General features: G+C 48.2%; 1 protein-coding gene across 7 annotated transcripts in view; it reads right to left on the bottom strand.

Annotated features, from left to right (window-relative positions):
• The window catches only part of LOC109879797 (arginine-glutamic acid dipeptide repeats protein), a 327,004-nt gene that overhangs the window by 101,496 nt on the left and 203,567 nt on the right, over positions 1-21,941 (bottom strand). For all 7 annotated transcript variants that reach the window (XM_031803817.1, XM_031803818.1, XM_031803820.1 and 4 more), the window contains 2 exons: positions 12,516-12,621; positions 6,811-6,907 (listed from right to left, as the gene is read on the bottom strand). In XM_031803817.1, the coding sequence (XP_031659677.1) occupies positions 6,811-6,907; positions 12,516-12,621 (203 nt within the window). The remainder of the gene's footprint in view (positions 1-6,810; positions 6,908-12,515; positions 12,622-21,941) is intronic.

Raw genomic sequence — 21,941 nt, 5'->3', positions numbered from 1 at the left:
GAGCCGTATGTGGCAGGGTCTACAGACAACCACGGATTACCAGCCCCGTCGTGGACATTGACATCTTGCTGGAGAAGGTGGAAAGTTCCTCTGTGTACACATCACGGACAAACTGAAATGGTTCATGCACACAGACAGTGTGGTGAAGAAAGAGCAACAGCGCCTCTTCAACTTCAGGAGGCTTCCCTTTAGAAAGACACCAATGTCGACTGGAGTCCCACTGTGAAGGTGAGGCAATGTTGCATCAGATTCCTACTGTGAAGGTGAGGCAATGTTGCATCAGATTCCCACTGTGAAGATGAGGCAATGTTGCATCAGATTCCCACTGTGAAGGTGAGGCAATGTTGCATCAGATTCCCACTGTGAAGGTGAGGCAATGTTGCATCAGATTCCCACTGTGAAGGTGAACAATGTTGCATCAGATTCCCACTGTGAAGGTGAGGCAATGTTGCATCAGATTCCCACTGTGAAGGTGAGCAATGTTGCATCAGATTCCCACTGTGAAGGTGAGGCAATGTTGCATCAGATTCCTACTGTGAAGGTGAACAATGTTGCAGCATTCCACTTCTACTTTGTCCTTTTCCAGATATGAAAGGAGACATCCCTCAATCAGACTAGATTATTGTAATATGCTGTGGTTATGAAAGGAGACTTCCCTCAGACTAGATTATTGTAATATGCTGTGGATATGAAAGGAGACTTCCCTCAGCCTAGATTATTGTAATATGCTGTGGATATGAAAGGAGACTTCCCTCAGACTAGATTATTGTAATATGCTGTGGATATGAAAGGAGACATCCCTCAATTAGACTAGATTATTGTAATATGCTGTGCCTTGGTCAAGCTGAATGATTGCTGTGCCATTTAGGTAGAGAGCCCTGTCACCTTGTTGTCATGACAACAGTGCCCCTGTCACCCCCTGGTCTTAGTATTTTGTGTTTTCTATATTTATTTGGTCAGGCCAGGGTGTGACATGGGTTTATTTTGTGTTGTGTTTATGTATGGGGGTTTTTCGTAGGTTTTGGGATTGTGGCTTAGTGGGGTGTTCTAGCAAAGTCTATGGTTGCCTGAGGCGGTTCTCAATCAGAGGCAGGTGATTCTCGTTGTCTCTGATTGGGAACCATATTTAGGCAGCCATATTCTTTGAGTGTTTCGTGGGTGATTGTTCCGGTCTCAGTGTTTTGTATTTCACCAGATAGGCTGTATAGGTTTTCACGTTCCGTTTGTTGTTTTGTATTATCGTGTATCGTCTTCATTAAACATGTATCGTCTTCATTAAACATGTATCGTATTAACCACGCTGCATTTTGGTCCGACTCTCCTTCGACGGAAGACAACCGTAACAGAATCACCCACCACACCAGGACCAAGCAGCGTGGTGACAGGCAGCGGCAGCAGGAGCAACCAAGGTTGGAATATACGACTTGGGAGGAAATAGACAGGTGGGCGGTCGACCCAGAGAGAGTGCCGGAGCCCGCCTGGGATTCGCTGGAGCAGTGCGAAGAGGGCTATAGGAGAATGGAGTCGAAGAGACAAGCACGGCGGCGCAGAAGGAAGCCCGAGACTCAGCCCCAAACATTTCTTGGGGGGGGCTCAGGGAGAGTGCGGCAGAGTCAGGGTTCAAACCTGAGCCAACTCCCCCTGTTTATCGTGAGGAGCAGCGATCACAGGACTTCTGGACGTGGGAGGAGATATTGGACGGAAAAGGACCCTGGACACAGCCTGGAGAATATCGCCGCCCCAAAGAAGAACTGGAGGCGACGAAAGCGGTTAGGCGCTGGTATGAAGAGGATTAAACAGAAAGTTTTTTTTTCTTCTTATAATCTATTTATTTATTTGACAATTTAAACCAAATTCAGCATAGACACTGTAATTGTTGCAGAAATGCTGTTGTATGTGGAGGATGAGAGCCGCAGTCAATATCTCCGATAGGGGAACGTGAGGCCTAAGCGGGTTTTTATAAATAAGCATCAACCAGTGGGTCATGCGACGGGTACACAGAGATGACCAGTTTACAGAGGAGTGTAGAGTGCACTGATGTGTCCTATAAGGAACATTGGTGGCAAATTTGATGGCCGAATGGTAAAGAACATCTAGCCGCTCGAGAGCACAGACACAGAGACAGATCCTACCTTCTCTTTATAACAGGACTGTGGTCTGTGATTAATCAACACAGACACATCAGAGACAGATCAGACTTCTATTCCAGCCCAGTAATAGATCTACTGGGGGAACAGACTTCTATTTCAGCCCAGTAATAGATCTACTGGAGGAACAGACTTCTATTCCAGCCCAGTAACAGATCTACTGGAGGAACAGACTTCTATTCCAGCCAGGTAACAGAGCTACTGGGGGAACAGACTTCTATTCCAGCCCAGTAATAGATCTACTGGGTGAACAGACTTCTATTCCAGCCAGGTAATAGAGCTACTGGGGGAACAGACTTCTATTCCAGCCCAGTAACAGATCTACTGGAGGAACAGACTTCTATTCCAGCCCAGTAATAGATTTATGGAGGAACAGACTTCTATTCCAGCCCAGTAATAGATTTATGGAGGAACAGACTTCTATTCCAGCCCAGTAATAGATTTATGGAGGAACAGACTTCTATTCCAGCCCAGTAATAGATTTATGGAGGAACAGACTTCTATTCCAGCCCAGTAATAGATCTACTTGACTATCAACTAATCAGGTTTGATGGGTTGGCGTGCTCCAATTGTAATAGGTTTAGACAGTGTGTGTGTGTGTGACTTTTAAACTGTATTTTTTTGTTTGTTTACAACATAGGTACACATATAACCCATGGTATACAACGATGTTCCCTTGTCCTCTTGGGACATTCGTCTGCAGACAGGGTTTCAGAGCTCTCAAGTATCTGAGGACAGAAAACAACAACAATAAAAAAAATAAAAACAGGTTAAGTTATACTCAAATTAGACAGCACTGAATATTACATTGTTATCGCTCTCTATTCTCGTTGTTTTCCCTCGCTAGGGGACTGGATCTGGAGGATTGTAAAAGTACCAGCCCTACCGAGAGCTGCCTACTCTGACACCCGGAGATGCTAATCATTTCACCCTCCTCCATGGCTGCTAGCTAGCTACCTACCTACAAATGCATTTAGAGTTTGTGTTTTTAATTTACAAATGATACATACATCAATATATTTAGCTAACAAATATGAAGTTAGCTAGCTGGTGATATTTAATTTGCAGTATGTACAGTTAGCTAGCTAGCTAACATTACGTTAAAAGCGCATTTGCGTTAGCCTGCACACTAACGTTAAGTTACTATAGAATGCTAGCTAATACTACATAGTTTATCATTTTCACAACACATTTACTTACTTGATTAGTTTCTCCCACACTGCCTCCATTTCCTGGGTCCTTAGAGAAAAAGTATGAGCACTGTGCCAGGAGGTTTCCGGTGGATGCAGAACGCAGCCAGACGATTGGACGACACGGGGAAGACGATTGGACGACACGGGAAAAACAATGTTACGACACACTGACTCCTCCAACATGGCGCCTGCTGTGGTTGCTAGGTGATTTCTGCCAGAACTGCAGCCTCTCTAGTAGAGGTGATGTGTTCAACAGCTGGCATAGACTAATGAAATGCGAGGCAGCAGGTATTAAAGGTAGGTGTGTGTGTGTGTGTGTGTGTCTCTGTCTATCTCCGTGTGTCATCTCTTGGCGGGTGTGCAGGATGGATGAAGGAGGGAGGGATGATGATTTCAGCTGGTGCTTGTGTGCTCCGTAGTCTCAACTTCATCCATCATAACAAACTTAAACTGGCACCTCCGTGCTCATGTGACTCTCTCTCTCTCTCACTCACACACACACACACACCTTGAGACAACATCACATTACATCCCCCAGTGTGTGGGTGTGTGTCTGTCTAGCTGTGTGTCTGGGCCCATCATCACAATAACAGACATCAGAGGTCAGTGTGTGTGTGTGTCTGGGCCCATCATCACAATAACAGACATCAGAGGTCAGTGTGTGTGTGTGTGTCTGGGCCCATCATCACAATAACAGACATCAGAGGTCAGTGTGTGTGTGTGTCTGGGCCCATCATCACAATAACAGACATCAGAGGTCAGTGTGTGTGTGTGTCTGGGCCCATCATCACAATAACAGACATCAGAGGTCAGTGTGTGTGTGTGTCTGGGCCCATCATCACAATAACAGACATCAGAGGTCAGTGTGTGTCTGGGCTCATCATCACAATAACAGACATCAGAGGTCAGTGTGTGTGTGTGTGTCTGGGCCCATCATCACAATAACAGACATCAGAGGTCAGTGTGTGTGTGTGTCTGGGCCCATCATCACAATAACAGACATCAGAGGTCAGTGTGTGTGTGTGTCTGGGCCCATCATCACAATAACAGACATCAGAGGTCAGTGTGTGTGTGTGTGTCTGGGCCCATCATCACAATAACAGACATCAGAGGTCAGTGTGTGTGTAAAGCGGGCAGCATTACATTACAGCATCATGCTGGAATTCCCTGTCTGCGTACATCAAAAGCTCCTATAATAAGTCATATCAAAGAGCTGCTCTGTGTGTGTTCCTGTGTGTGTGTGTTCCTGTGTGTGTGTGTGTTCCTGTGTGTGTGTGTGTTTCTGTGTGTGTGTTCCTGTGTGTGTGTGTTCCTGTGTGTGTGTGTTCCTGTGTGTGTGTGTTCCTGTGTGTGTGTGTGTTCCTGTGTGTGTGTGTGTTTCTGTGTGTGTGTGTGTTCCTGTGTGTGTGTGTTCCTGTGTGTGTGTGTTCCTGTGTGTGTGTGTGTGTTTCTGTGTGTGTGTGTGTTTCTGTGTGTGTGTGTTTCTGTGTGTGTGTGTGTTTCTGTGTGTGTGTGTGTTTCTGTGTGTGTGTGTGTTTGTGTGTTTCTGTGTGTGTGTGTTTCTGTGTGTGTGTGTTTCTGTGTGTGTGTGTTTCTGTGTGTGTGTGTTCCTGTGTGTGTGTGTTCCTGTGTGTGTGTGTTCCTATGTGTGTGTGTGTTCCTGTGTGTGTGTGTGTTCCTGTGTGTGTGTTCCTGTGTGTGTGTGTGTTTCTGTGTGTGTGTGTTTCTGTGTGTGTGTGTGTTTCTGTGTGTGTGTGTGTGTTCCTGTGTGTGTGTGTTCCTGTGTGTGTGTGTGTTTCTGTGTGTGTGTGTGTTCCTGTGTGTGTGTGTTCCGCAGAACTGGCTGCTAATTTAGCCTGAAATCACTGGTTTCTCTGAGACGTGGCTCAGAGAGAGAGCTGCCACACTTTCACAGATGGTTTACGTCTGTGCATGTCTGTCTGTCTTTGTGCATGTGCGTGTGCGTGTGTGTGTCTGTCTTTGTGCATGTGTGTGTGTGTGCATGTGTGTGTATGCGTGCGGAGATGAGGGGGAGAGAATCACATGAGCAGAGAGAAAGACTATCTGGTTTCAGACAGAGAATCACATGAGCAGGGAGAAATACTATCTGGTTTCAGACAGAGAATCACATGAGCAGAGAGAAATACTATCTGGTTTCAGACAGAGAATCACATGAGCAGAGAGAAGCTTAGTGTTGCTAGGTGCTGTGTGGGGTCAAAGGTTAGAGACTGATGACTATCAGTTTAATGTTGCTAGGTGCTGTGTGGGGTCAAAGGTTAGAGACGGATGACTATCAGTTTAATGTTGCTAGGTGCTGTGTGGGATTAGAGCCTGATGACTATCAGCTTAGTGTTGCTAGGTGCTGTGTGGGGTCAAAGGTTAGAGACTGATGACTATCACATTAGTGTTGCTAGGTGCTGTGTGGGGTCAAAGGTTAGAGCCTGATGACTATCAGCTTAGTGTTGCTAGGTGCTGTGTGGGGTCAAAGGTTAGAGACTGATGACTATCAGTTTAATGTTGCTAGGTGCTGTGTGGGGTCAAAGGTTTGAGACTGATGACTATCAGCTTAGTGTTGCTAGGTGCTGTGTGGGGTCAAAGGTTTGAGACTGATGACTATCAGTTTAATGTTGCTAGGTGCTGTGTGGGGTCAAAGGTTTGAGACTGATGACTATCAGCTTAGTGTTGCTAGGTGCTGTGTGGGGTCAAAGGTTTGAGACTGATGACTATCAGTTTAATGTTGCTAGGTGCTGTGTGGGGTCAAAGGTTAGAGACTGATGACTATCAGCTTAGTGTTGCTAGGTGCTGTTCTCGGTTAGTGCTGCGAGTTCTCGGTTAGCGCTGCGAGTTCTCGGTTAGCGCGGTGGGTTCTAGGTTAGAGCTGTTGGTTCTAGGTTAGAGATGTGGGTTCTAGGTTAGAGCTGTGGGTTCTGGGTTAGAGTTGTTGGTTCTAGGTTAGAGCTGTTGGTTCTAGGTTAGAGCTGTTGGTTCTAGGTTAGAGCTGTGGGTTCTAGGTTAGAGCTGTGGGTTCTAGGTTAGCACTGTGGGTTCTAGGTTAGAGCTGTTGGTTCTCGGTTAGAGCTGCGGGTTCTCGGTTAGAGCTGCGGGTTCTCGGTTAGCGCTGCGGGTTCTCGGTTAGAGCTGCGGGTTCTCGGTTAGAGCTGCGGGTTCTCGGTTAGCGCTGCGGGTTCTCGGTTAGCGCTGTTGGTTCTAGGTTAGAGCTGTGGGTTCTAGGTTAGAGCTGTGGGTTCTAGGTTAGAGCTGTGTGTTCTAGGTTAGAGCTCTATATAGGTCACAGTGTCTGTTCTAGGATTATAAACCTTTCTTTCATCTCTGTAGTCGACTGTCCCCCTAAAGGAACTACACTGATACAGTACCATTCCACAAAGGCTGCAAGTACTGGTCATGAACTTGAGTACTTTCCTTTAACTTGTTTAGAGTTGGTCTCTCTCCGAGTGTGTGTGTTGTCTTACCTAAGGGCAGCAGCATGGTATGTGTCCACATAATCGGAGATGAAGAGTTCTCTGCCCCTGACCACTGGGTCTGTGATGACCAGCTCCCGGCCAGAATCTGAGGAGGGAAGAGAAAACAGTCAGAGGAGGTAAAGGAGAAGAGGGGGATGAGGAGCAGGAGAGAGGATGAGATTGGAGGAGGAGCAGGAGAAAGGAGAGCAGGGACAGGGAGAGAGGATAGAGTCAGGGTCATGTTTTGGCTGTAGCAGACAGAGTGAACACTATTTCAACATGTTTGGGTGGATGAGAATTGCTGCAAGTAATCAGGTAGTCAGACAGAATAAAAGGTGGAGCAGACAGGGTGTGTGTGTGTGTGCGTGTGTGTGACGGGCCACTTGTGCTGATGGCTGGGTAGTTTGTGTTCAAGGGCCCATTACAGTGCAGGTTATTTGCACTTGATGGTCCAGACATTCGCTGTCTGGCCTACAAGGTGTATGTTACCAAGGAAACAGAGCTAATGCGACTGGTTTGGTACAGTGTGTGTGTGTGTGTGTGTGTGTGTGTGTGTGTGCGCGCGTCCCGCTGGCCTGTAATCGGCTGGTCTGAAGGAGTGCTGTTACCTTGGCAACACAGCGGATGACTGGTTCAGACCAGTGTTCTGTTTGACATGTCAATCACAGCCAAGAACTACATATCATGTCTGTTACAGTCAACTGTATAGTGTTTGTGTGTCAGAGATTGAGTGTATTGTGTGTGTGTGTGCAGACATGATGCAAGAGTGTGTCTATTTTAGCGTGTGTGTGTGTGTGTGTGTGTCAGGGTTTCCGTTTCCATTTACAACTGCGACCTGGCCAAGATAAAGCAAAGCAGTGCGACAAAAACAACAACACAGAGTTAAACAAACATACAGTCAATAACACAATAGAAAAATCTATGTACAGTGTGTGCAAATGTAGAAGAGCAGGGAGGTAAGGCAATAAATAGGTCCTAGAGGCAAAATAATTACAATTTAGCATTAACATTGGAGTGATAGATGTGCAGATATTGATGTACAAGTAGAGATACTGGGGTGCAAAAGAGCAACAATAAATAAATAACAATATGGAGATGAGGTAGTTGGGTGTGCTATTTACAGATGGGCTATGTACAGGTACAGTGATCTGTAAGCTGCTCTAACAGCTGATGCTTAAAGTTAGAGAGGGATATTTTCCTGCTGGAGCGCGTGCTACAGGTGGGTGCTGCTATGGTGACCAGTTAGCTGAGATAAGGCGGGGCTTTACCTAGCAGAGACTTGTAGATGACCTGGAGCCAGAGGGTTTGGCGACGAATATGTAGCGAGGGCCAGCCAACGAGAGCGTACAGGCCGCAGTGGTGGGTAGTATATGGGGCTTTGGTGACAAAACGGATGGCACTGTGATAGACTGCATTCAATTTGCTGAGTAGAGTGTTGGAGGCTATTTTGTAAATGACATCGCCGAAGTCGACGATCAGTAGGATAGTCAGTTTTACTAGGGTAAGTTTGGCAGCATGAGTGAAGGATGCTTTGTTGCGAAATAGGAAGCCAATTCTAGATTTCATTTTGGATTGGAGATGATTAATGTGAGTCTGGAAGGAGAGTGTCATGACGTTGGCCTGGGGGTAGGTTTATGACAGTCATAAATACCTCTTCCCCCTTTTTCCTCTCTCTACCCTACTGAGGTTACATTTGAAAACCCCTTGGTTAACATAGAGATTCTGGGAACATCAGTATGTGGGGGGAAATTAACTATATTTTGGTAATTCGACCAATTGAACATATGCGGTGGTACTTAATGAATATGATGTCAGTTCGGTTGTCATCTGAGACATTCTCATCAATGATAAGATGACATAAACTCTACAGTGGAAACTCTACACATCAGAGTTATCGGATTCACATTGTTGTTCAATTTAAATGTTTGAATATAAAATTATTTGTGATGGGATGAAATGTGATTTTAGCTTCTAAAATGTGAGATGTGGGTTTTCATAAGTTAGGGCTGCTCACTCAGTGGCCCGCCCCCGTGAAGAGACAGAGGTTGTAAACTATGACACACATCCCTTTTCTCCCTTCCTATATAAGCCCTTGACGACAACATAACTTTCTGTTCCGATGATGTGAGGACGACGGTCCAATGTCAGAATGGTTCAGATAATAACTACAGAACGAAGCCAACATCAGCGTGAGCTTTGGTTGCGAATTAACTTTGAACTCTTATTCACTACAGAAGTGATACCTCCTAGCCGTTGAGTTAGCAACAGCAGCTGCAAACCACACAACGATGTTAATACAACGTATCCAATTGACCACCAGAGACATTCTTCAAAGGACTCGGTTGGGCAACACGGCCTTCCATCTACCACCAACCTACCGAAGCGCAGCTCAGAGTAAATATTTCTTGCATTTTCCTTTTCCAAATGGGCTGTAATTTAGAATGCATAAGATCCTGTATTTACGATAGCACAGCTTCTCCCTTTGTTCCTCATTCTTCCCGCTCTTTCACTCAAACCCCGCCCCTTTTCCTTTGTGTAACAAGCTGTCATATCTGTTCCGCCCGCTAGGGACGTTTTCCTTTATGACCTAATTTGTAATCAAGTTATGATTAATTGTGTGTATGTGTAATTAGTTAGGTATTTATTAAATAAATAACCCAATTTTGTATTGCTGATTCAACAGGTTAGCCAGGGTTCGTGCAAATAAAATAATTTTCAACTTTCAGATGAGACTGAAGTAAGATGAAGATTAATGTTGACTGCTATTGATGTAAAATATTACTAGGTCTTTAAGAGTTTATTCAGAAGATAACAGCTCTATAGACATTATTTTGTGGTACCCGACTCTCTAGTTAATTACATGTACATGATTAGCTCAAACAGGTGATATTAATTACGGATAAATTATTTTATAGAATAGCATGTCATATCACTTAATCCGGCATAGCCAAAGACACGACAAGAGTTTACATTCTCATAAGACACCTAGGTATTTGTAGTTGTCCACATATTCTAAATCAGAGCCGTCCAGATTAGTGATGCTAGTCGGGTGGGTGCGAGCAGCAATCGGTTGAAGAGCATGCATTTAGTTTTACTAGCATTTAAAAGCAGTTGGAGGCCACGGAAGGAGAGTTGTATGGTATTGAAGCTCGTTTGGAGGTTAGTTAACACAGTGTCCAAAGAAGGGCCAGAGGCATACAGAATGGTGGCGTCTGAGTAGAGGTGGATCAGAGACTCACCAGCAGCAAGAGCGACATCATTGATGTATACAGAGAAAAGATTCGGCCCGAGAATTAAACCCTGTGGCACCCCCATAGAGACTGCCAGAGGTCCGGACAACAGTCCCTCCGATTTGACACACTGAACTCTATCTGAGAAGTAGTTGGTGATCCAGGCAAGGCAGTCATTTAAGAAACCAAGGCTGTTGAGTCTGCCGATAAGAATGTGGTGATTGACAGAGTCGAGAGCCTGGGCCAGGTCGATGAAGACGGCTGCACAGTACTGTCTTTTATCGATGGCGGTTATGATATTGTTTAGGACCTTGAGCGTGGCTTGAGCATGACCAGCTCGGAAACCAGATTGCACAGCGGAGAAGGTACGGTGGGATTCGAAATGGTCGGTGATCTGTTTGTTAACTTGGCTTTCGAAGACCTTAGAAAGGCAGGGCAGGATGGATATAGGTCTATAACAGTTTGGGTCTAGAGTGTCTCCCCCTTTGAAGAGGGGGATGACCGTGGCAGCTCGTCAATCTTTGGGGAATCTCAGACGATACTAAAGAGAGGTTGAATAGGCTAGTAATTGCAACAATTTTGGGTGAAGGAGAAGCGGGGGGATTTGGGCAAGTTGCTGCAAGGGGTGCAGAGCTGTTGGCCGGGGTCGGGGTAGCCAGGTGGAAAGCATGGCCATTGAAATTCTAAATTATAGTGTATTTATCAGCGGTGACAGTGTTTCCGAGCCTCAGTGCAGTGGGCAGCTGGGAGGAGGTGCTCTTATTCTCCATGGACTTTACATTGTCCCAGAACTTTTTTGAGTTTGTGCTACAGGACGCAAAATTTCTGTTTGAAAAAGCTAGCATTTAATTTCTTAACTGACTGTGTATATTGGTTCCTAACTTCCCTGAAAAGTTGCATATCGCGGGGGCTATTCGATGCTAATGCAGTACACCACAGGATGTTTTTGTGCTGGTCAAGGGCAGTCAAGTCTGGGGTGAACCAAGGGCTATATCTGTTCTTAGTTCTACATTTTTTGAACAGGGCTTGCTTATTTAAGATGGAGAGGAAAGCACTTTTGAAGAGCAACCAGGCATCCTCTACTGACGGGATGAGGTCCATATCCTTCTAGGATACCCGGGCCAGGTCGGTTAGAAAGCCTACTGCCTTGATGCGGGCAGCCTACTGCCTTGACGCGGGCAGCCTACTGCCTTGACGCGGGCAGCCTACTGCCTTGACGCGGGCAGCCTACTGCCTTGACGCGGGCAGCCTACTGCCTTGACGCGGGCAGCCTACTGCCTTGACGCGGGCAGCCTACTGCCTTGACGCGGGCAGCCTACTGCCTTGACGCGGGCAGCCTACTGCCTTGACGCGGGCAGCCTACTGCCTTGACGCGGGCAGCCTACTGCCTTGACGCGGGCAGCCTACTGCCTTGGCGCGGGCAGCCTACTGCCTTGACGCGGGCAGCCTACTGCCTTGACGCGGGCAGCCTACCGCCTTGACGCGGGCAGCCTACTGCCTTGATGCACATCGCTGTGCTTATAATGTGAAGAAATAGTTTATCAACATCGGACTCATTACTTTTTAACATTTTTTTTTTCTGTAGTCCAGGTCTACTTGTTGTATGAATTTGGAATCTGTCATCCCACAACTGTCCCAGAGTCGGTTTGGAACAGGCCATTTCCATTTCGACAAGTTAACCAATAGAATTGACAGCCTAAACCGTTCTACTACAGTATAGATGACATAGACTTGTGATTTTGCGAGAGGCTGTGTGCTCCTCAAACAGTGGTTGATACATGGAGTTAAATATCTGGAGTAGCCTATCTAGCATGACTGAAAAGCAAACAGGCGCTTTCCCAAATTGAAACCGACTTGCCTCATATGCATAGACTAGTGATCTAGCGGTTTGTTACTCTTCTTATTGGCTGAGGAACAGGGGCAGCTATTTTAACATCTTCAGAGTGTGGATCTGAATTCGGTAAGAAGGACACGTGACGTTGCATCCTCCACTTTTCTGTTAATATAAAGTGATTTCTGTCATTCTGTGCACCGTGGGTGGACTCCCCTGAGCACCGTGGGTGGACCCCTCCCTGAGCACAGTGGGTGGACTCCCCCTGAGCACCGTGGGTAGACCCCCCTGAGCACCGTGGGTGGACTCCCCTGAGCACCGTGGGTGGACTCCCCTGAGCACCGTGGGTGGACTCCCCTGAGCACCGTGGGTGGACTCCCCTGAGCAACGTGGGTGGACTCCCCTGAGCAACGTGGGTGGACTCCCCTGAGCACCGTGGGTGGACCCCCCTGAGCACCGTGGGTGGACCCCCCTGAGCACCGTGGGTGGACTCCCCTGAGCACCGTGGGGGGACCCCCTGAGCACCGTGGGGGGACTCCCCTGAGCACCGTGGGGGGACTCCCCTGAGCACCGTTTTTCCCGAACGTTTTTCCCACCGTTTTTCCCGAACGGAAACCCTGGTGTGTGTGTTTGTACGAGTCTCTCACACTCACCGTTCTCATTGTTGCGATCCTGCACCAGGTGTTGGTAGACTGAGTCAGGGACCTCTGACTGACGGTAGTACCATTTAACACTGAGTAACAGATGGTCTCGTTTACTCTGTGAGGGTAGAGAGAGACAGAGAGAGAGAGTGAGAGACAGAGAGAGAGAGAGAGAGAGAGAAAGAAAGAAAGAGACATACAGACAGAGAGAGAAAGAGAGAGAAAGAGAGAGAGAGAGAGAGAGAGAGAGAGAGAGAGAGAGAGAGAGACAGAGAGACAGAGAGACAGAGAGACAGAGAGACAGAGAGAGAGAGAGAGAGAGAGAGAGAGAGAGAGAGAGAGAGAGACAGAGAGAGAGACAGAGAGAGAGAGTGAGAGACAGAGAGAGAGAGAGAGAGAGAGAGAGACAGAGAGAGAGACAGAGAGAGAGACAGAGAAGGGAGAGAGAAGGGAGAGAGAAGGGAGAGAGACAGAGAAGGGAGAGAGAAGGGAGAGAGACAGAGAGAGAGAGAGAGAGAGAGAGAGAGAGACAGAGAGAGACAGAGACAGAGACAGAGAGAGACAGAGACAGAGACAGAGACAGAGACAGACAGAGAGAGAGAGAGAGAGAGAGAGAGAGAGAGAGAGAGAGAGAGAGAGGAGAGAGAGAGAGAGAGAGAGAGGGAGAGAGAGAGAGAGAGAGAGAGAGAGAGAGAGAGAGAGAGAGAGAGAGAGAGAGAACAAATTTAGAAAAAACAAGCTCCAATAAAATAAACAGACAGTTGTTTGTTAACAGCGTCACACATTGATGTGTTGGCAGACAGGCATAGAAAATATCACCCTATACCCTACATAGTGCACTACTTTTGACCAGAGCCCCCATGGTTCCTAGTCTAAAATAGTGCACTGCATAGGGAATAGGGTGCCAATTTGGGACAAAGCTCACAGAGCCGTGCTGCCGCTGCTTTCTGCTTGTTATCCTGCCCTAGTCGCTCAGCCGGCTGCTGCCAAAAAGCCCACAGTGAAACGAGCTCAATTAAAAAGGGACTGGAGAGCATTTAGCTGCTTTAATGAAGTCCACAGATCAGATATTAGAAGCCTCCATGTGTAGAAGTCGGGGGGAAAGGAGAGGCGAAGTTACTGAGCTATATTCCTCTTCAAATAACCTTCTACTTGCTATCTCAAACCTAACGTAATAATTCAACCAATCAGAGTGCCAAAACAACAATCTAGAAAACCCTGCATGGGGCAAATCCTTAGTGCCATGCCACCCACTTGTCATCTGTGGTACTACAGCTCCCACCCTCAACTGCAGTACCATTAGATCGCCACTGAGCAGCAGCACTGAGTCACAGAGAGAGCTTCCGGAGGCTTGAATAAAGGGAGTACAAGCCTGGCCGGGCCAGGGAGAAGGATGAAAAGGGCACAACACTGTTTTCATTTCCCAACATTAAACATTTATTGTGCCTTCACACGAGCCCAACTGACCGTCGAGAGGTTTTAAAAGAACATTAAAGAGACCACAGCTAGGAGCGATGCTGCTACACACACAAATACAAACACACTCACACACAGTCCTTTGGGAGAAGCCAGATATCACAGCCATATTTATAAAACAGGGCTAGCCCACAGAACCACCATTGAGAGGGGGAGAGAGAGGGAGGGAGAGGGGAGAAATAGAGGGAGGGAGAGAGGGAGGGAGAAGGGTAGAGAGAGAGGGAGGGAGAAGGTTAGAGAGAGGGGGAGGGAGAAGGGTAGGCAGAAGGAGAGGGAGGGAGGCAGAAGGGGAGGGAGGAAGGGAGGCGCGAGGGAGGAAGGGAGGCAGAAGGGGAGGGAGAGACAGAAGGTTTAGGGGAGAGAAAGCGGGAGGGAGAAGGGTAGAGAGAGAGGGAGGGAGAAGGGTAGGGAGGGAGAGAGGCAGAAGGGGCGGGGGGAGAGAGGCAGAAGGGGAGGGGAAGAGAGAGAGGCAGAAGGGGAGGGAGAAGAGAGAGAGGCAGAAGGGGAGGGAGAGAGAGAGGCAGAAGGGGAGGGAGAGAGAGAGGCAGAAGGGGAGGGAGGCAGAAGAAGAGAGAGGGAGGCAGAAGAAGAGAGAGGGAGGCAAAAGAAGAGAGAGGGAGAGAGGTGGAAGGGGGGGAGGTGGAAGGGGAGGGAGGGAGAGAGAGAGGTGGAAGGGGAGGGAGGGAGAGAGAGAGGCAGAAGGGGAGGGAGGGAGAGAGGCAGAAGGGGAGGGAGGGAGAGAGAGGCAGAAGGGGAGTGAAGGAGAGAGAGAGGCAGAAGGGGAGGGAGGGAGAGAGAGAGGCAGAAGGGGAGGGAGGGAGAGAGAGAGGCAGAAGGGGAGGGAGGGAGGGAGGGAGAGAGGCAGAAGGGGAGGGGGGAGAGAGGCAGAAGGGGAGGGAGAGAGAGAGGCAGAAGGGGAGGGGGGGAGAGAGGCAGAAGGGGAGGGAGAGAGAGAGAGAGGCAGAAGGGGAGGGAGAGAGAGAGAGAGGCAGAAGGGGAGGGAGAGAGAGAGAGAGGCAGAAGGGAGGGAGAGAGAGAGAGAGGCAGAAGGGGAGGGAGGGAGAGAGAGAGAGAGGCAGAAGGGGAGGGAGGGAGGGAGAGAGAGAGGCAGAAGGGGAGGGAGAGAGGGAGAGAGAGAGGCAGAAGGGGAGGGAGGGAGGGAGAGAGAGAGGCAGAAGGGGAGGGAGGGAGAGAGGCAGAAGGGGAGGGAGGGAGGGAGAGAGAGAGGCAGAAGGGGAGGGAAGGAGAGAGAGAGGCAGAAGGTGTGACGGAGCGTGAGGTCTGTGCGTGACAGAGGGTGAGGTCAGTGCGTGACGGAGCGTGAGGTCCGTGCGTGACGGAGCGTGAGGTCCGTGCGTGACGGAGCGTGAGGTCCGTGCGTGACGGAGCGTGCGTGACGGAGCGTGAGGTCCGTGCGTGACGGAGCGTGAGGTCCGTGCGTGACGGAGCGTGAGGTCCGTGCGTGACGGAGCGTGAGGTCCGTGCGTGACGGAGCGTGAGGTCCGTGCGTGACAGAGCGTGAGGTCCTTGCGTGACAGAGCGTGAGGTCCGTGCGTGAAGGAGAGTGAGGTCCGTGCGTGACGGAGCGCGAGGTCAGTGAGTGACGGAGCGTGAGGTCAGTGCGTGACGGAGCGCGAGGTCAGTGCGTGACGGAGCGCGAGGTCAGTGCGTGACGGAGCGTGAGGTCAGTGCGTGACGGAGCGTGAGGTCAGTGCGTGACGGAGCGCGAGGTCAGTGCGTGAAGGAGAGTGAGGTCAGTGCGTGACGGAGCGTGAGGTCAGTGTGAAGACATTTCAAGTCTGTTGAGTGTGGTCTTCTGTTGAGTAATTTTTTTATTTATTTTTATTTCACCTTTAATTAAACAGGTAGGCCAGTTGAGAACAAGTTCTCATTTACAACTGCAACCTGGCCAAGATAAAGCAAAGCAGTTTGACACATACAACAACACAGAGTTACACATGGAATGAACAAACATACAATACACAATACAGTAGAACAAGTCTATATACAGTGTGTGCAAATGAGGAGGATAAGGGAGGTAAGGCAATAAATAGGCCGTGGTGGCAAAGTATTTCATATTTAGCAATTAAACACTGGAGTGATAGGATGTGCAGAAGATGAATGTGCAAGTAGAGATACTGGGGTGCAAAGGTGTAAGAAAAATAAATAAATACAGTATGGGGATGAGGTAGTTGGATGGGTTATTTACAGATGGGCTATGTACAGGTACAGTGATCTGTGAGCTGCTCTGACAGCTGGTGCTTAAAGCTAGTGAGGGAGATATGGGTCTCCAGCTTCAGTGATTTTTGCAGTTCATTCCAGTCATTGGCAACAGAGAACTGGAAGGAAAGGCGGCCAAAGGAAGAATTGGCTTTGGGGGTGACCATATAACCTGCTGGAGTGCGTGCTACGGGTGGGTGCTGCTATGGTGACCAGTGAGCTGAGATAAGGCGGGGCTTTACCTAGCAGAACCTTGTAGATGACCTGGAGCCAGTGGGTTTGGCGATGAATATGTAGCGAGGCCCAGCCAACGAGAGCATACAGGCCGCAGTGGTGGGTAGTATATGGGGCTTTGGTGACAAAACGGATGGCACTGTGATAGACTGCATTCAATTTGCTGAGTCGAGTGTTGGAGGCTATTTTGTAAATGACATCGCCAAAGTCGAGGATCGGTAGGATAAGTCAGTTTTACGGGGGTATGTTTGGCAGTATGATTGAATGATGCTTTCTTGTGAAATAAGAAGCTGATTCTAGATTTAATTTTGGATTGGAGATGATTAATGTGAGTCTGGAAGGAGAGTTTACAGTCTAACCAGACACCTAGGTATTTGTAGTTGTCCACATATTCTAAGTCACAGCCGTCCAGACTAGTGATGCTGGACGGGCGGGTGGGTGCGGGCAGCAATCGGTTGAAGAGCATACGTTTAGTTTTACTAGCATTTAAAAGCAGTTGGAGGCCACGGAAGGAGAGTTGTATGGCATTGAAGCTCGTCTGGAGGGTTGTTAACACAGTGTCCAAAGAAGGGCCAGAAGTATACAGAATGGTGTCGTCTGAGTAGAGTTGGATCAGAGAATCACCAGCAGCAAGAGCGACATCTTTGATGTATACAGAGAAGAGAGTCGGCCCGAGAATTGAGCCCTGTGTCATCCCCACAGAGACTGCCAGACAACAGGCCCTCTGATTTGACACACTGAACTCTATCTGAGAAGTAGTTGGTGAACCAGGCGAGGCAATCATTTGAGAAACCAAGGCTGTTGAGTCTGCCGACAAGAATGTGGTGATTGACAGAGTCGAAAGCCTTGGCCAGGTCAATGAATACGGCTGCACAGTATTGTCTCTGATCGATGGCAGTTATGATGTCGTTTAGGACCTTGAGCGTGTCTGAGGTGCACCCATGACCAGCTTTGAAACCAGATTGCATAGTGGAGAAGGTACGGTGGGATTCGAAATAGTCTGTAATCTGTTTGTTAACTTGGCTTTTGAAGACCTTAGAAGGGCAGGGCAGGATAGATATAGGTCTGTAGCAGTTTGGGTCTAGAGTGCCCCTTTGAAGAGGGGGATGACCGCGGCAGATTTCCAATCTTTGGGGAATCTCAGACGATAATAAAGAGAGGTTGAACAGGCTAGTAAAAGGGGCAGATCCTTATAGAAAGAGAGGGTCCAGATTGTCTAGTCCGGCTGATTTGTAGGGGTCCAGATTGTCTAGTCCGGCTGATTTGTAGGGGTCCAGATTGTCTAGTCCGGCTGATTTGTAGGGGTCCAGATTGTCTAGTCCGGCTGATTTGTAGGGGTCCAGATTTTACAGCTCTTTCAAAACATCAGCTATCTGGAGAAATGGGGGGGGGGGGGCTAGGGCGAGTTGTTGAGACGGGATGAGATCAATATCCTTCCAGGATACCCAGGCCAGGTCGATTAGAAAGGCCTGCTCGCTGAAGTGTTTTAGGGAGCGTTTGACAGTGATGAGGGGTGGTCGTTTGACCGCAGACCCATTATGGACGCAGGCAATGAGGCAGTGATCGCTGAGATCTTGGTTGAAGACAGCAGAGTTGTATTTGGAGGGCAAGTTGGTTAGGATGATATCTATGAGGGTGTCCGTGTTTAAGGCTTTGGGGAGGTACCTGGTGGGTTCATTGATAATTTGTGTGAGATTGAGGGCATCTAGCTTAGATTGTAGGATGGCCGGGGTGTTAAGCATATTCCTGTTTAGGTCACCTAGCAGCACGAACTCTGAAGATAGATGGGGGCAATCAATTCACATATGGTGTCCAGGGCACAGCTGGGGGCAGAGGGTGGTCTATAGCAGACTGCAACGGTGAGAGACTTGTTTCTGGAAAGGTGGATTTTTAAAAGCAGAAGCTCAAATTGTTTGGGTACAGACCTGGATAGTAAGACAGAACTCTGCAGGCTCTCTCTGCAGTATATTGCAACACCACTCCCTTTGGGAGATCTAACTTGTTGTAAAATGTTAGTTAGGGATGGAAATCTCAGGGTTTTTGGTGGTCTTCCTAAGCCAGGATTCAGACACGGCTAGGACATCCGGGTTAGCAGAGTGTGCTAAAGCAGTGAATAGAACAAACTTAGGGAGGAGGCTTCTAATGTTAACATGCATGAAACCAAGGCTATTACAGTTACAGAAGTCATCAAAAGAGAGCGCCTGGGCAATAGGAGTGGAGCTAGGCACTGCAGGGCCTGGATTACCCTCTACACCACCAGAGGAAGAGAGGAGAAGTAGGATAAGGGTACAGCTAAAGGATATAAGAACTGGCCGTCTAGTACGTTCGGAACAGAGAGTGAAAGGAGCAGGTTTCTGGGCACGATAGCATAGATTCAAGGCATAGTGTACAGAGGTAGGATGTGAGTACATTGGAGGAAAACCTAGGCATTGAGTAATGAAGAGAGAGATATAGTCTCTAGAGACGTTTAAACCAGGTGATGTCACCGCATATGTGGGAGGTGGAACTAAATGGTAGGTTATTGAGCAGGGCTAGAGGCTCTACAGTGAAATAAGACAGTAATCACCAAGGACAGTAATGGACGAGTCATATTGATATTAGGAAGAGGCATGCATAGCCGGGTGATCATAGGGGTCCAGTGAGTGGTGTGGGGGGGGGGACTAGAGATTAAATGCAGTCCCCCAAAAACCTTCTAACCCACCTATGTCTCTCTCTCTGAGTGTGTGTCGCCAGCTGTTGTTCAGCATGTGAAGAAACTAAAGCCCCAGCTAACCGCCTGTCTGCATCAGTCCTACTACCTCACACAGTGCTGATTTGATCTGATCACAGGGAAAATCCACATCAGCAGGCATTTTTCAAACGCATTCCTAACCACTGAGAGACACACACACACATACACTTGAAGAGATGTGCGCTGCTATGCAATGATGTCACGGTTCTTCACGAATCCCCGTCAACCTCTACATCTAGCCAACGTTTCAGGAACGTTTAAGTTCAGACAGATACGACCAGCTTTAAAGACCTTTTCATCTACAGCTGGCGTATAAATGAAGAAGTGTTTTCTGGAGATGATAAATGTTTTCTGAAGTGTACATGTACTAAGCTCATGTTTTAGCGATAAAACAAGTCAACTATCAAGTGCTTTGCTAAACGCTGTTAGAATACGGATGCAGAAACACGCAGAAACGCACACAAACACTCACAGTTGACAAAAAAAAGCATAACAGTCAGTGAATAAAACTGTCTGCCCTTGTGAGTGAAGTGGGGGAAATGGCTACCTCGTTCCAGAGCTGAGATTGGGCTACTCTGTTTGCACACGGAGCAGATCAACACACACTCACAGAGAAGATTACAGCCACATTGTGGAGATAAGCATTAACAGACAGGAGGGAGAAAGAGGAAGAGATCAGCAGAGAAAGGAAGATAACAGAACCACAGAGACGGAGGAAGAGAGAGTGAGAAAGAGAGAACCAGAGAGAGAGAGAGAGAGAGAGAGAACCAGAAAGAGAGAGAGAGTGAGAGAGAGAACCAGAGAGAGAGAGAGAGTGAGAAAGAGAGAACCAGAGAGAGAGAGAGAGTGAGAAAGAGAGAACCAGAGAGAGAGAGAGAGAGAGAAAGAGAGAACCAGAGAGAGAGAGAGAGAGTGAGAAAGAGAGAGAGAGTGAGAAAGAGAGAACCAGAGAGAGAGAGAGAGAGAAAGAGAGAACCAGAGAGAGAGAGAGAGTGAAAAAGAGAGAGTGAGAAAGAGAGAACCAGAGAGAGAGAGAGAGAGAAAGAGAGAACCAGAGAGAGAGAGAGAGAGAAAGAGAGAACCAGAGAGAGAGAGTGAGAAAGAGAGAACCAGAGAGAGAGAGAACCACGGCGAGAGAGAGAGAGAGAGAACCACGGCGAGAGAGAGAACCACGGCGAGAGAGAGAGAGAGAGAGAGAGTGAGAAAGAGAGAACCAGAGAGAGAGAGTGGGTGAGAAAGAGAGAACCAGAGAGAGAGAGAGAGAACCATGGCGAGAGAGATAAAGTAAGAATGTCACGATGCTGAATTGATTAGAGACACTCCAGGATGCCGTAGAGTGGAGCACCCGGGAGGCGGCCATCTCTCCCTCCACACTCGAATCTCCACTGGGAGATAGCCACTCTGGTGCGGGAGATAGAATAACACCTGGGCTAGGATAACACAGGTGTTAGGAGCTAGGATGACACAGGGGCTAGGATAACACAGGGGCTAGGATAACACAGGGGCTAGGATAACACAGGGGCTAGGAGCTAGGATGACACAGGGGATAGGAGCTAGGATAACACAGGGGCTAGGAGCTAGGATAACACAGGGGATAGGAGCTAGGATAACACAGGGGCTAGGAGCTAAGATAACACAGGGGATAGGAGCTAGGATAACACAGGGGCTAGGATAACACAGGGGCTAGGAGCTAAGATAACACAGGGGATAGGAGCTAGGATAACACAGGAGCTAGGATAACACAGGGGCTAGGATAACACAGGGGCTAGGATAACACAGGGGCTAGGATAACACAGGGGCTAGGAGCTAAGATAACACAGGGGATAGGAGCTAGGATAACACAGGGGCTAGGAGCTAAGATAACACAGGGGATAGGAGCTAGGATAACACAGGGGATAGGAGCTAGGATAACACAGGGGATAGGAGCTAGGATAACACAGGGGATAGGAGCTAGGATAACAGGAGCTAGGATAACACAGGGGATAGGAGCTAGGATAACACAGGGGATAGGAGCTAGGATAACACAGGGGATATTTGTATTTGTATTTTATTTCACCTTTATTTCACCAGGTAGGCTAGTTGAGAACAAGTTCTCATTTGCAACTGCGACCTGGCCAAGATAAAGCATAGCAGTGTGAGCAGACAACACAGAGTTACACATGGAGTAAACAATTAACAAGCCAATAACACAGTAGAAAACAAAGGTCCCACCTATGGGTGGGCCCTTTGATAGGATAGGAGATAGGATAACAGGGGCTAGGATAACACAGGGGATAGGAGCTAGGATAACACAGGAGCTAGGATAACACAGGGGACAGGAGCTAGGATAACACAGGGGATAGGAGCTAGGATAACACAGGGGATAGGAGCTAGGATAACACAGGGGATAGGAGCTAGGATAACACAGGGGACAGGAGCTAGGATAACACAGGGGATAGGAGCTAGGATAACACAGGGGATATGAGCTAGGATAACACAGGGGATAGGAGCTAGGATAACACAGGGGATAGGAGTTAGGATAACACAGGGGATAGGAGCTAGGATAACACAGGGGATAGGAGCTAGGGTAACACAGGGGATAGGAGCTAGGATAACACAGGGGATAGGAGCTAGGATAACACAGGGGATAGGAGCTAGGATAACACAGGGGGTAGGAGCTAGGATAACACAGGGGATAGGAGCTAGGATAACACAGGGGATAGGAGCTAGGATAACAGGGGCTAGGATAACACAGGGGCTAGGATAACACAGGGGATAGGAGCTAGGATAACACAGGG

Source organism: Oncorhynchus kisutch, linkage group LG24 (assembly GCF_002021735.2).
Source record: "Oncorhynchus kisutch isolate 150728-3 linkage group LG24, Okis_V2, whole genome shotgun sequence".
Taxonomy (NCBI): domain Eukaryota; kingdom Metazoa; phylum Chordata; class Actinopteri; order Salmoniformes; family Salmonidae; genus Oncorhynchus; species Oncorhynchus kisutch.
Note: the sequence above shows the minus strand (reverse complement) of the source record. Positions and strands in the feature narration are given on the sequence as shown.